This window comes from Apteryx rowi, unplaced genomic scaffold (assembly GCF_003343035.1).
Source record: "Apteryx rowi isolate R43461 unplaced genomic scaffold, aptRow1 scaffold_231, whole genome shotgun sequence".
In the NCBI taxonomy this organism is placed as follows: domain Eukaryota; kingdom Metazoa; phylum Chordata; class Aves; order Apterygiformes; family Apterygidae; genus Apteryx; species Apteryx rowi.
This window is the reverse complement of record NW_020448653.1, coordinates 586,664-600,362: the sequence shown is the minus strand read 5'-3', so window position 1 is coordinate 600,362 and position 13,699 is coordinate 586,664. Positions and strand designations below refer to the sequence as shown.

The 13,699-nt window shown below is 37.4% G+C and overlaps 1 protein-coding gene across 14 annotated transcripts in view; it reads right to left on the bottom strand.

Moving 5' to 3' along the window:
• Positions 1-432: 432 nt before the first annotated feature.
• The window catches only part of THNSL1 (threonine synthase like 1), a 15,167-nt gene continuing 1,900 nt past the window's right edge, over positions 433-13,699 (bottom strand). For 6 of the 14 annotated variants that reach the window (XM_026065758.1, XM_026065759.1, XM_026065757.1 and 3 more), the window contains one exon: positions 433-11,961. In XM_026065758.1, coding sequence (XP_025921543.1) covers positions 8,854-11,076 — 2,223 coding nt within the window. In that variant the 5' untranslated portion in view covers positions 11,077-11,961 and the 3' untranslated portion in view covers positions 433-8,853. The remainder of the gene's footprint in view (positions 11,962-13,699) is intronic. The other 8 variants (XM_026065764.1, XM_026065766.1, XR_003253506.1 and 5 more) reach the window with 7 other exon arrangements.

Below are 13,699 nucleotides of genomic sequence, written 5' to 3'. Positions count from 1 at the left end.
GCTGCAAAGGGCCTGCCAAAGGACGTGTGGGACTACAGCAAGGTTGCTCCCAGGGCAATTTTGGTCTTGGGGCCTTGAATGGGGTTGGTGGGTTCCGTTCTGGCCACACCTTAGGTTAGGGTTAGGACTCAGTTGGTGTGTGACTGTAACACTTATCTCCGGTGAGGCCTGAACCTAGACCCACCAGCCCCATTCCAGGCCAGAGGTAAAAGTTGCCCTGGGAGCAAACTTGCTGTAGCCCCGCATGTCCTTTGGCAATCCCTTTGCAGCCCCACTCCACGCGGGGCTCTAGGCTTTATCTTTCTCCTATCTCTAAGCCTAACCCTAGTCCTAACCCTAGCCCTAATCCCTGATGGGCCCTGAACCTGATCCCACCAAGACCAGTTTCACACCCCACCTGAGATTAGGGCTAGGTTTAGGGTTAGGTTTAGGAGAGCAATAAAGCCTCAAGCTGCACGTGGAGTGCGGTTGCAGAGGGCGTACCAAAGGACTCATGGAGCCTTTGAGATGCTTTTGAGGTGGAGGAGACCTATATTTACATCCATCTATTTGTGCAATAGTATAACTGAATAAGAATGTAAAAGCTTTACCATCAGTGACTAAGGAGCACAAAGATTAGAGGTGGTGGCAATTTGGTAAGACTTGGTGCTGCACACTTTCTGGAATCCTGATTTAAAAGCTAATTGTAAAAGTCTAAATAAGTAACTTTTTTTTTTTTTTTTTAATGGAGGAAGGTTAGGGCTGTCCACTTTCAGTAATCATTAGTATTATTAGCCTCCAATAAAAATTCAGCAAATCCAACATGTCATTTTGATCACAGATAAAGTACAATATTACAAATATTTACAAAGCAGAGTTTGGATGTATAGTGAATATTTAATATCTGATAATTTTCCAAAATACATATTTCAAGTTTTCTGAGACTGAGGAAATGAGAGTGAAAGAGATAATGTTAGTAGGTTGTGGAAGCAAATCTCCATGTTGCATAATGACTCTTTGTATCCCTCCCATTTAAAAATCTCATGGGAGTGCTTTATACATCCAACTTCTTTTCCGTAGGCAATCCTGGTCATCTAGAGAAGGCAAACAACTCATTTCCTTTGCAGTACAATTATTTCAGAAAAACCTTTCACCAAAGCCAAAAATGATAAATCATTCAGAACAGTAAAATCGCTTGCATAAACAAACACAGCTTCTCTTGGTAATTCTGCTTTCTTGCTCTAGGCACAAGCTTGTTACATATGGCAAGTGAAAACACTCGTGGTTACAGTTCCCCATTCCACAGTTCCCATTTCAAACTTCTTCGTAATCATGCTTATCAAGCAGCAGTTACATAGGGCGCAATTCCAAACATTTATAATCAACCTCTTACAAACAATAAACTGCGTCTAGTTAGCCCCTAACTCACTTTGTACTAGCATAGCAATCTGCAGATCTTCCTTGAAACGTTAGTACTATTATTTGTCAGGAGTCAGCACAGCCATTTTTTCTCATAGTGTTACATGCAAGGTTTTGGTTATATTAACTCACAGCGGTTGCTGTATAGCTGACACATCCTCAGGCAAAAGGACAAATTCAGTGTCTTTTATTTCCCTCTTTTCCTGGAGTTGGAGTATACATCCACGAGACGTCCAAGAAGCAACATCAACAACAGTCGATGGTTTCCACTGGTAGTGTGCATCACAACCTACTCACCATGGCATTTCTGGGCACCCTGAACCAGCTTGACTAACTTAGTTCACTCATTTAGCTGTGTATATTTCTACTTACAAATCATTCTTCAGGCTAAGCCCTCTCCACATTGCAACCATCAGTCTCTGAGAATTGAGAAAGAATGTTTCTTTCCTTAGTCTTTTTGGTTTTCCTGTTTTTCAGCATCCTCTGTTGGGTATGCTTCTTGCTCTTCTCAGTGGAAACCTAGGCATCTGTCCCCATCTACTCACTTAGTGCTACACCAGCTTACTAAAAAGAAAATTCAGTGTAACTTAACTTGAAAGGTAATGGCAGTGTTACAGTATACAGTGTTACAAATCAATATTCAAATCATTTACTTTCTGATCAACATTTTACTTTATTATGAATACGGTTTTTTTGCACTGCCATTTCCATGTCTTTGAGAAAGTCATTTACATTTTACTACATTTTTTCCTTAAAATTTGCAGTGAGTGGGAGATTTTCAGGCCCTCGAATTCTACTGGTAGTCAATACTAGATATTGTTGTCTCATAACGTGTGCCTCTGCAGTCCTCGCGATAAACATCTACCAACACTCACCTGATCATACTGAAACTGTTTTTTTGACTGATAATTGTTTTCAGTGTGCAAAAAATCATATTCTGTTTTGCACAGCCACCTCTGAAAGACAATATAGGTCTAACAGCATGTTTGGAAAAGAGCATCTGCTTAATGTCGTAGCAGTACCTGCTCACTCAGCAAGGCTGTCATTAGTGTCAGCAACGGATGCAGTCACTGCTCCATCTTCTCAGCAGTGTTAAATGATAGAAGCCCAAACGAGAGGGCTGGAGCCTTGGCTGGTGGGCTGCACATGGGACAGAAGAGTTAGCAGGAGATATACATAGGCATTACAAAAGTTTTTCTAAGGCCGCAAAAGTTTCTCTAGCATGAATCTATCAAGAGAAAGAAATTTAGCCTAATATAGCCCTTTCTGTGGTATACAAGACTTGAAAGAATTTCATAACTTACACTGGATTCTGGTTTTAGCATAAATTTAATGTAATGTCTTTCTTCCAAACCAAAACGCAACTAGGACACTAGCTAAAATGGAAATGGAAATGTTTATTTAGCTCAGGTCTGATCTCACAGAGCTTTGAAGTCAGAAAAAAAAAAAAATCCTAGCATTTTAAGCAAGGTAAGATCAGGACCTTAACCATGGAAAAAAAAAAGTATAATATATATATATCCCCACGTTTTGCAAAATCTAGTCATGACAGTTGTGCTTTTGTACTGGTTTAGTAGGTTGTGTTATGTTTGTTCTTAAGGAAAAAGAGTAAGAGGGTATTTGATTTTAGCATGCAGAGATCACAACAACAACAAAAAAGCAACCTTTGGATTCTGTTATCAACCTAAATGACAGGTATTTGAAAATACATTGCTTGGTCATTTTAACACTAAGCTATGAAAAACCCTCCCCCTGTACTGCAAGAAATAGTATTTATACTGTTTTTTCCTGTGAGTACTGTTATTTGCTCTTCCCTATCCCAAAAGTCACCCCAAGCCCCAAATGCTGCATCACATTAGAAACCCAAAACACAAGGGTTTTGGCATTGTTTGTGCTCTTGATTTCAATATTAAGGAATTGTGATTTAATTGTTTATTTTAGATTCCTATATTACAGCAAAATTGATTCAAAATTTACAGTTGGCAGGTCTCTAGCAGCATACAATGCTGTTAATTAGCATGGTGTTTCTTTGACCTGGGACAATCACACATTTCTGCATACTCCATATATTAGCAAATATTGACCTATTCATCATTAAGATTTCTTCCTTAAATGAGTTTTAGACAAATTTCTGTTAATTACATTTTCTAAAAATGAAAACATAAAAAGGCCATATAACATTACGACTGTTTATGATAGCCTTTCATTTAGAGCCAGCCCTCCAAACACTGCAGAAAATGATGTCCAGCAAAATTCTGTTAGGAATGCCATCTTGTGGTTATAAGCTGTATATAACAAGGACTATAAGTATTTTTAATTCATTTTTTACTAGTAAAATACCATCTAGGCAGAAAAGAGCTATCTATACATGGCCCTTCAGAATTGTACATTATTCTTTTATTAACCACTCCGGATGAAAACGTCTGTGAACATGGCTTTCCTGTCCTCATCTATATATAATGCTAATTAATTACGCAGGGAGCATTAGTTTCATTAGGAAGTGGGGTGCATTTATTAGCATTTTAAACAAAATCAGATTGCCACATGCAGTATAACTCAGTAAAGGAGCCCACTAAGTGCCTATTTTATTTAGATATAATTTAATAAATTAGTCTAAAATGTAAGAAAATATACTCACTTTTTTCTCAAAATATGTTTGTGGAACAGATCTCTGTGAACACACTTTTACTTCCTCTAAGCTTTCCAGAGCATCTTTGTGGGTAGATAAAAGGACAAGTTTAATTACGAAAATGGAACATTGGACTTTTCAATTTGTATTATTTAGACCTTACTGTGAGTTGAAAATGAATTGAAAATGGCTGTTGAATCACAAATTGCTCATGAAAGCACAGTGAAATGCCAGGTAAACAAGAATGGAAAGAAGGGGTTCAAAAGCATCTAATAAATTTTAAAAGATTTCTAACTTTTAAAAGCCTAGAAAAATGAATAATCAATAGCTACATTCAATCCAGCTGACATTTTCATAGGCATTTCACCACTGTATATGTTCTACTAATTTTCATAATGAAAGTAGATATTGCACAAACCATCACAATACATACTGTATAATGAAATTTAAAACTAATGAGCCATACCCTAATAGCCATGAGTCAAGTCAGAGTGTGCATTAATAGTCCATTTGCAATTCTCTAGTGGCAGAATGAACAAGGCTAAACATATCCAGTAGCCTATTCAGAGCAACTTGTTCTGCATATGAATAATACTATAGCAGAACTGAAATGATTTCACAATCTCTAACGCTTGGACAGGTCTTCTTCAAATATTGTTCATATTTTTGTTAGCATTTAAGTTATCATTTCACTTAACTCCTGGGGCAGCCAAAAAGGACTGCTGTCTTTACTTAGGTTGACCTCTATCATAACATGAACCAAAAGGCTTCCCTGAATTAGTCCTCTTTCTATGAAATTTTATCTTTTTAGAAAATCATGTTAATCTAATATTGCCAGACTAGAGAAACTTTCACCATTGTTATGTGCCTTTATCTCTACTTACAATGTGTCTAACTTCTACTTACAATTACTGGATCACTCTTCCTGTGCTAGACTGAAGGGACCTTTATTACCAACTTTTTACTCCAGAGATGGTGCTTCTACGCTAACCTTCCTTTCACTAAACTAAGCAAATTCTTCTCATTGAGGCTTTCATGTCAGTGCTTCCTGTTAATCTTTTCTATTGGTCTCATGACTCTCCTCTGAGCTCTCTCCAGTTTCCCAGGATTACTGGAAATTGTGGATCTTGGAGTTGGGCACAACATTTCTTGTGAAAGGTTATATCAAAGTCAAACACAGACAATAATATTACTTCCTTAACAATACTCCCATTTCTATACAGGAGGATCTCACTGCTCCTGTTGGCCACAAGGCATGCTGGAAATTCACGTTCAGCTGAGCATACGCACCATCTCCAAATAGTTTTCAAAGTCCTCATTTCCCACAACGAAGTACTTTATTTGGTAAGTATGACCTGAAACCTCTGCTCCTAAAGACACACCACTTCTTTAAGCTGCAAATGCAGTTTGCTAACGGCTCCTTGCCAAAGAATTCCTCTTATTCTGTTTAAGTGACCTGGCCCTGTCATTATTTAAGTTTTGTGTCATCTGTAAACTTGATCAGTTATTATTTTATTTTCATCTTTCCTTAACAAAATCATGGTTAAGAAGCAAATCCTGCGTGAACCCACATAACAAATCTGTTCAGTTACAGCTGGCCTTTCAGAATTACATTTAGAGATCTCTCAGATTTGGACCCAATTAGTGTCAGAAGGAATTTTTATATTGTGAGATGACATTTTGTGTGTTTCCATAGCAATAACTTATTTCAAATAAAAGAAACTGTATTTGAAAATCTGAGAGTATTCCAAATACCAATGTAAAATCTCTAAATAAGATGCTAGAGGCACAATCCCTGTGCCACATAACTGAGTTTGTAAAGCCTGAGAAACACTTTTTATAAATTATGCATTCCTGCGAAGCAGAGGAAAAACATCATGGTTTCATGTATTTGGTTAAATTTTATGAGATACTGCACATAAGCAGTTAAATCTGGTGCTTTATAAAATTCTGTTGGATGACCTTCCTACCAAATGTCTAGTTTCCTATGCTTTATCCATCTACTAATAGCCCATGCTTTACTCTGATCCTTGCACCCGTTTCATGACACTGCAGTCAAGAAAGTGGCCAGAAACCACCTTATACAGCTACCTGAAAATAAAACCTGCCCGAGTAAAAGGCACAAATAACACAGATCCACCTCAAGGCCAGAAGACTCTCTGCAGTTAAACCTAAGCTAGAGAGCAGGACCCAGCCTGGACTGCCTTTCGGATTGCTGTATTCTGAAAATCTGAAACTGAAGCAACAACTCCCACTTTTGATAAAAGTGCTGAGCATATTTATGACTAGGATGAAAAATACTAGCATTTAAATCTTTAAGTTGCTAATATGTTTAGAATTAACTGCTTGTTAATGTTAATTCACTGAAATTAACAACTCACTTCATACTGCCATTTCAGCCATTCAAAAGTCATTTTTCAGCCAGTGATCCTGAAAACATATAATCTAAGTAAACCAAATCATTGCTGTCCAAGCAAACTGTTGACAGAAAACTGGTTCACCCCTCCACTGAACTAAGTACTACACTGAACTAACAGATCGTGTGGAAATCCGGAATCCTAACACTACTGCTATACTTTTATAGTGCCCATCTCTAGAGTCCACAAGCAGATGTGACGCACAAAACCACTTCATATTTAAATTGAAGGTACAAAAACGTCCAAAATTTAATTCATTGTTTAAAAACGATGAGTAAATACTGTATTGTTAAAGCCTTCAGACATTGCGAAACGTACCCTCTAAACAGGCTCTTTAACCACTGCCTTTACGCACCTCTACTTAGGTTCATGAAACAGTATCAACTGTGACAGTGGTCAAAGTGACACAAAAATATCAGTTTGGAATTTTATTAATATTTTCCTCTTCAAACCAAGTTTAAGTTATTGCCATGAACTTTGAAATATTGATTGCTAGATAGAGTCATGCCAGAATAAATCTCTGTTAGGGATGTGGTTCACTTCTTTCCATCTAATAAACTAACTCACTCAAGGTAGGTCACAGATTTCTTGCTTAATGTTGTTTAAAATCTGAGCTTTTTTCTTCTAGGTGCTGTTTAGCAAATCAAACTCCTCATTTCAGATATTTCTAGAATGTATCATAACAGTTTGTGACAAATTGTCCTCTGATGACAAATGGTATTAAGTCCTGCGAAGCCAGGTACTGCAGAAATACCACAGAAAAATTCCTTATGCTGAAACCAGCTCCTGTGCCAGAATTCAATTCAGGCATTTAAGACTTAGAATTCTGGTTTTGTCCTGAGCACATACAGCGAGAGCATTATCTTTTCACTTAAGACTAATGTGAGAATTAAGTAGAAATGTCCAGACAGGAAAGGTGAATATGCACTAATACACCTAGACCAGCAGTGCTTTTTTTGGCAATACATTTATGCAACTTTTTCCTACAATACATGGATGTTTATTACATATTATACAGCCTTTCTCATGTTGCCTCTGGAGAATAAAAATGCAAAATGATTTTGCAAAATTATTGGAGAAATAGCAAGGTAGGATTGAGCAGAGAATAGAAAGATCCTGAAAAGACATCTAAGAACAGCAGAATCCAGAAAGCTTTGTGTGCCACCTTTCTAACTGGCTACATCTAATGTTGTATAATGTATTCACTGTGGCAAACATACATCATGTCCGAGTCTTTCGGCTTACACTGGAACCCAGTACATCACATTATGTAAACTGAATGACAATTTTTCAAAATAGTTTGCTGGATTATGTCATTAGGAAAATCAGATTGCTAACACAGACGTGGTTTAGATTACACAAGGAATACCTCTGATGCTATCACACTTTCCAGACTCTGAAATTCATCTTTCACTTTCCTTGATGAGATGCTAAGAACTTTAGGATGCTTCTTTTTTATCCTAATTCATGAAAAGCTAGTAAAATATTGAGGAAATAAACCTGAAAAGAAGTGACAACAGAAGTAATCAGAATATTCTCAGAAAGCCGTATGACCTTTAAGATAAAACTTGTATCCTAAAAATTTAAAATGCAAGAAATAAGAACCAAAATCAAATATTTATTTACACTTAAGGTGATTGCTGCTATTACTAACAAATTATTGTACAGTATTAAAAAAAGATTCTAAATTTTAAAGTTCAAATAGAAAAGGCCTAGGAAAGACTACAGCACACTGAAGAACTGTGTTTCAAAAGTTATTAAAAATATTGAACACAGGGTTCTGTTTTACAGAGGAAAATATCTGGGGGGAAAAACTGTCTGAAAAAAAACAGAAAAAGAACCAAACTTGTATATAAACATTAACCTCACAGTACATAAAAACAATATACAAGACAGCGTACCAAACTGGATGGCTCAAGGGTTTAACAACACATTTATCCTTGAATCTCTGTAGTGAAATCAACCCTCATTGGTAACATACAAATATTATTACAATATTCRATAATTTTTCAATACCCTAAGTGAGTTACAGTTTAACTAATCACCCACTGACCAAGTGATGGTATCATTCTCCCCAAACCAGCGCTATCAGTCTCAGAAAGGTCGGACCATGTTACTTTCTCCTTCTGTGGGGAAGGCTTAGGGCTCGTGAAGGAAACAGCGTTGCCAAGGAAAGCCTGCACTGCTGCTGTCTGTACTATACGCGACCTGCGTTTTCCAGGTTTTTGATACTCTTAATTCAGAACCTGTCACCACTACTAAAATTCTCACATGCATTACTTTAAATATATTGTTGAAATTGAATATAAAATTGAGGAAGTTATGCTGTGAACTGGACAGAGTGTATGAAACATGCATTCTAGTATTGCAATTGGCACAACAGGTATCTGATAGTTTAGATAGATTAACTCAGAAAACTTTCATAAAATGATTTTGAATTAAGGCTTCTATGTGGGACATCAGCATACCCATATCAGCAGCACAGATCTGATGATCCTCATTCTCATTCTTTTTCAGTGTCTCTAATAGGCCCCAGTGGACTGGAGGCAGAGGGCTGTAAGAACTCAGCAAGTGAAGCTGACTTAACGGATTCTGTTTTATTTCTGCAATCCTCAAAGCCCTCAAGATAGCAGGTGCGAACTTAGAATAATGAGCTGTAGATGAAATAATAATTGGGCAAGTTCTGTCTTGTAATCGATCTGCAACTACTTTAGCAACAGCTGTGTGTGTATCCAAAATATACCCTGTAGTACTGTATACAGAGTGGATGGCAGCTAGACAGTCCTCCTCAGAGCACCACCCAGCCACCAAGTCCTGTTGAAGCTTTTCAAGTAGATCTTTCTGTAGCTGGAAGTGGCCCTGATTTTCCAACTGATTATATAATTGTGTCACCAGTTGTCCATCACCATCAGCAATCAGGTGCAAATATCGTTCAAGATTGGAGGACTTCAAAATATCTACTGCTGGTGATAAAGTGGGAATTAATCTTCTTCCCCTCAAATCATAAATACCTGTTCTTATGAAGTCAGTCAAAACATTGTTTTCATTGGAAGCACAAATACATTTTCTAATAGGAATTCCCATCATTTTAGCATACAATGCAGCTAATATGTTGCCAAAGTTTCCTGTAGGAATGCAAACATCTACAGGGTTTCCAAAAGCAATAATACCTTGATGAACAAGATCAAGGTATGCAGAGGCATGATAAACTATCTGAGGAAGCAGCCGTGCCCAGTTTATTGAGTTTGCTGCAGCTAAAGCTGTTCCATATTCTACAGTAAGAAAGCCAGTATAATCAGAATTAGTAAAGATTTGTTTTATTGCTGTCTGGCAAAAGTCAAAATCAGATTTGACACCTACTGACCAGGCATTTTCTTTCTGACAGCCAATCATCTGTGATTTTTGAATTTGGCTTACTCCATCCTCAGGAAAAAAACTCATCACAGCAATTCTCTGTTTGTCAGTATCATGGAGACGACTGAAGCCATCTAAGACAGCACTCCCTGTGTCACCAGAAGTAGCTACCAGAACCAAGTAATTGCAACTTTCGGGAACACAGTATGCAAATATACGTGGCATCATCTGTAATGCAAAATCCTTAAATGAAGCTGTTGGTCCATGAAACAACTCAAGGAGAAACTGATTGCCTGTCAAATGCCTAACTGGGGCAATTTTGGAACACGTAAAGTTTTCTCCATAAGCAGTGCCAATAATTTCTCCCAGTGTAGAAGCAGGTATATCAGCAGGATGTATGCACTTTTCCAGTATTACCTCAGCTCTTTCAACATAGGTTGCTTCTATCAGGCTTTGCCATTCTCCAGCAGTTAATTTTGGAAATCCGCTCTCAGGAACAAAGAGTCCCCCATCAGGGGCTAAGCCCTCAGTGACAACATCACTGAAATATTTAGCAGAGTCTTTTTGCTTACAATTTCCAGACCTAATAGACCTAGTTGAAATAAATGTTTCCAATTTTGAGTTTTGATATCTCTTAACTGCATCAAGCACCTTTTCTGCTATAGCTTCTGCTGTAATCTCTCCTCCACAAAGAACACGGATATCATGCCACCTTTTGTAAAACTGCTTCCTAAACTGAAGTATGTCCTTGAGAGACATACCAGAATCCTGGCCCACAATGCGATCCACTTTCATTAATTTCAGCCTGCGCATAATGACTGCTGTGGGTACATCCAGATATACAACTATTCCATTTTTCTTCACATGCTGCATGCCAGCAGCATGCATTGGATTGGACCCAGTAAGGGAAATTACACTTCCAGATGCTGAAATCTTCAACAGGGCTTTTCCTTCCTCCTCTAAAAATTGCTCATTACCAACATCCTGCAGTTTTTCTGACACACTCATATTCCAGGTTGTTTCAAGGACATCATCATCTACATCTATGACAGGGCAATCTAGTTTCTGACCTACTATTCTCCCTACTGTTGTTTTCCCAGCACCCGGAGGTCCCATTAGGATAATATTCTTGTTTCCAATGAGAGAATGGCTTGAGAACCATGACTTCCATATCTGTGCGAAAGCTACGGGTCTTGAAAACATCAGTTTTAAACACATGCTAGAAAGAGTGTTTTGGGTTATTAGTCTTAAAGGCCGATACTGAACAAGGTGAAACATCTTCCTCTGCTGTTTCTTTCAGGTCAACTTGACAATCCACTCAACTGCTTCGAAGAAAAAAGAAATTAGTCCTTCAGCAAACAGCTAGATGAAAACTAGAGAATATGAAAGTCAAACAGCAAGAACTAGAACACAAATCCAGTTATGATTTTTCAGTGCCAAAGAGGTAAATGTTTTTCTGAAGGTTATTCATTCCACTCCCCTGCATAATTCCAGCTCACTTTCCATGGACAAATCTGACTTCTTACAGTTCATCTCTTGAGGGTAAATAAGGACCCATCAAACTTAACGCTGCAATACTATTTGCATACAGTATAGTATATAGGCATTCAAAACCAGCTGGTTTTGCCTATAATATACCAACTTTTACGTACACGTTTACAAATAAGGAAGCTTAACTAAATTATCTTCTTGTAATCAGAATGTTAACAAAATCTGTATTCATCCACCCCCTTAAGATGTCTTTAGCTTTGATTTCTTATATTTTCTTTCTAGAAATCAAATACAAGAACCATTTAAATACACAGAAAACTCACAGACTGTTGCACAACAGCAAGGCTAGCAGAGTTGCATCCAGTTCTCTTCTAAAGGGATGGGAGACCAAGCAAACGGTATTTGAAGTACTCCTATAATGGAATTTTACTTGGTGCAGTTTGTGTAAAATGAGAGAGAGAAAGAGAGAGAGAAAGAGAACATCATGAAGACACTCTATACTCAAAAGAAATCACTAGGAAAGCAGGATCTCCAACACAGAGGAAGCAAGAAGTTCTCAACAGCAACATGTTATTTTCTTTGCTTAGGGAAATCAACACCAGTATGAACAGGAACTGCAGAACAAGAACTCTGTGTGATGTTTAGGGGCAAGAAGAAGGACCCTCAAAAAACCTGCATGAAAGAAGAAAAAAAAAAATCAGCACAAAAAGCCCTACAGAGTCATTTTTCATTTTAGGAAGGCAATCAAGTGTCATGCTGTTATTTCTTCATTGATTGCTTCTAAAAATGCTTAGAGAAAACCAGCAGGGAACTTTCTTTTAGGAAACTAATGAAATTTTGGACATACAAATCCAAGAGTGCAATTACTTAGTGATTACTCATCAATCCTTAAAAAAAACAAACAAACAAAAAAAAAACACTATGTATTTTTTGAAGGTTACTTTTAGTCGCTATACTATGCTGGACTCAAAGAGATGGGTGACTGAGCTGCAGATTGTACAATTTTTTTCTGTCACCATAACGCATAACTAGATTTGCAATCAGCAATTTCTAATAACCATGTTTTAAAAACTCAGTCTAGGTGTTGATACTCCAGGTATTTGCTTAACACCACTTACTAAAATACCTTTTTTAGTTTACATACTGGTTACTTTCACTAGTGACATGATTTTTAATGAGATGTTTCCCCATGACAGACTACACAGATGATTCAAGAAATTCACTGTAGAGTGAGTTTCCAAATCCTTCCATCATTCCGGTACCTTTTCCCCTGACCCTCTCCAGTTCCAACAGCTTTTTAGAACCATGGAGAGCAGGAGTAGGTCTAGCATTTCAGTAGAAGGAAGGTGAGCACCAAATAGGAACTGCATTATCTTCCAAAGACCTACTTATGAATTATCCATGTTTACAATTATCACAGCAGTCCTTTAAGACCTTACTGTTCCCCATCAGAGTACACGGTATCATATTACTCCAGCTTCAAAAATAACACAGAGGCTCAAATTTTGTAAGAGGCTGCCATGAAAACAAAAACTTTTCAGTTCCAGTTCCTTGGAACTGCTCCTTGCTCTAGATTCTAGTCTATGTTCCTAGATGTCTTTTATACTCCACATTCATTATCAGGCTATTAGTGTATGTTACAAAGTCAAGTTCTTTTGATTATTTAAATCTTTCTGTTCACTCATTTCTACATGGAGAGATGTTTTTGCAAAGGGTAACCCCCTAAATTTAATTCTATTTCCTGTTGATTGTAAGCTACACCCAGTAGTGTGATTTAATGCACATGCTATAATTACAAGGAACAGATAAAACTAAAATAGGCATACCATGCTGTAGTTTCTTCCAATCCTTGTAAAGTGTAAGGGAATGCTCATGTGTAGAAGCAATATAACAGTTACTTAAAAAACAAAATCTGTGAAAAGTAGGTATAATATTCAGTATAAAAGTTATATGGAATATTTGGAATATTCAGTATAAAGCTGTAGTGTATGGTAACATACAGTAGGGAATACATATACAGGGGTATAGGGCCAGTAATAGGTATTTTATGAACCTTCCAGATGTAAGCTTACGTTCAGGGCTCAAAACATCTAGGGACAGTATTTCAGTAATTTTATTTCTTGAACAGACAAATCACTTGACACCTTATATATGAGGTAAGGGAGCCTGCACTATGCTCAACTTTGTGGCCTACATGTGCAACTGCACTACAGATTCACTCTGAGGAGCAGGCACTAAGTATGTGCTGTAGAGCTGCATGACGTAACATCTTGACTGCTTTATGAAACTAGGCTATAGGGACTCACCCCCCAAAATTATAGATGTTGACATAAAAGGAATTAGATTTTGATTTATGCAGTTATAGGCTTACCTTGCATACATAGAGTTGCAACTGGTCTATGGTATTTTC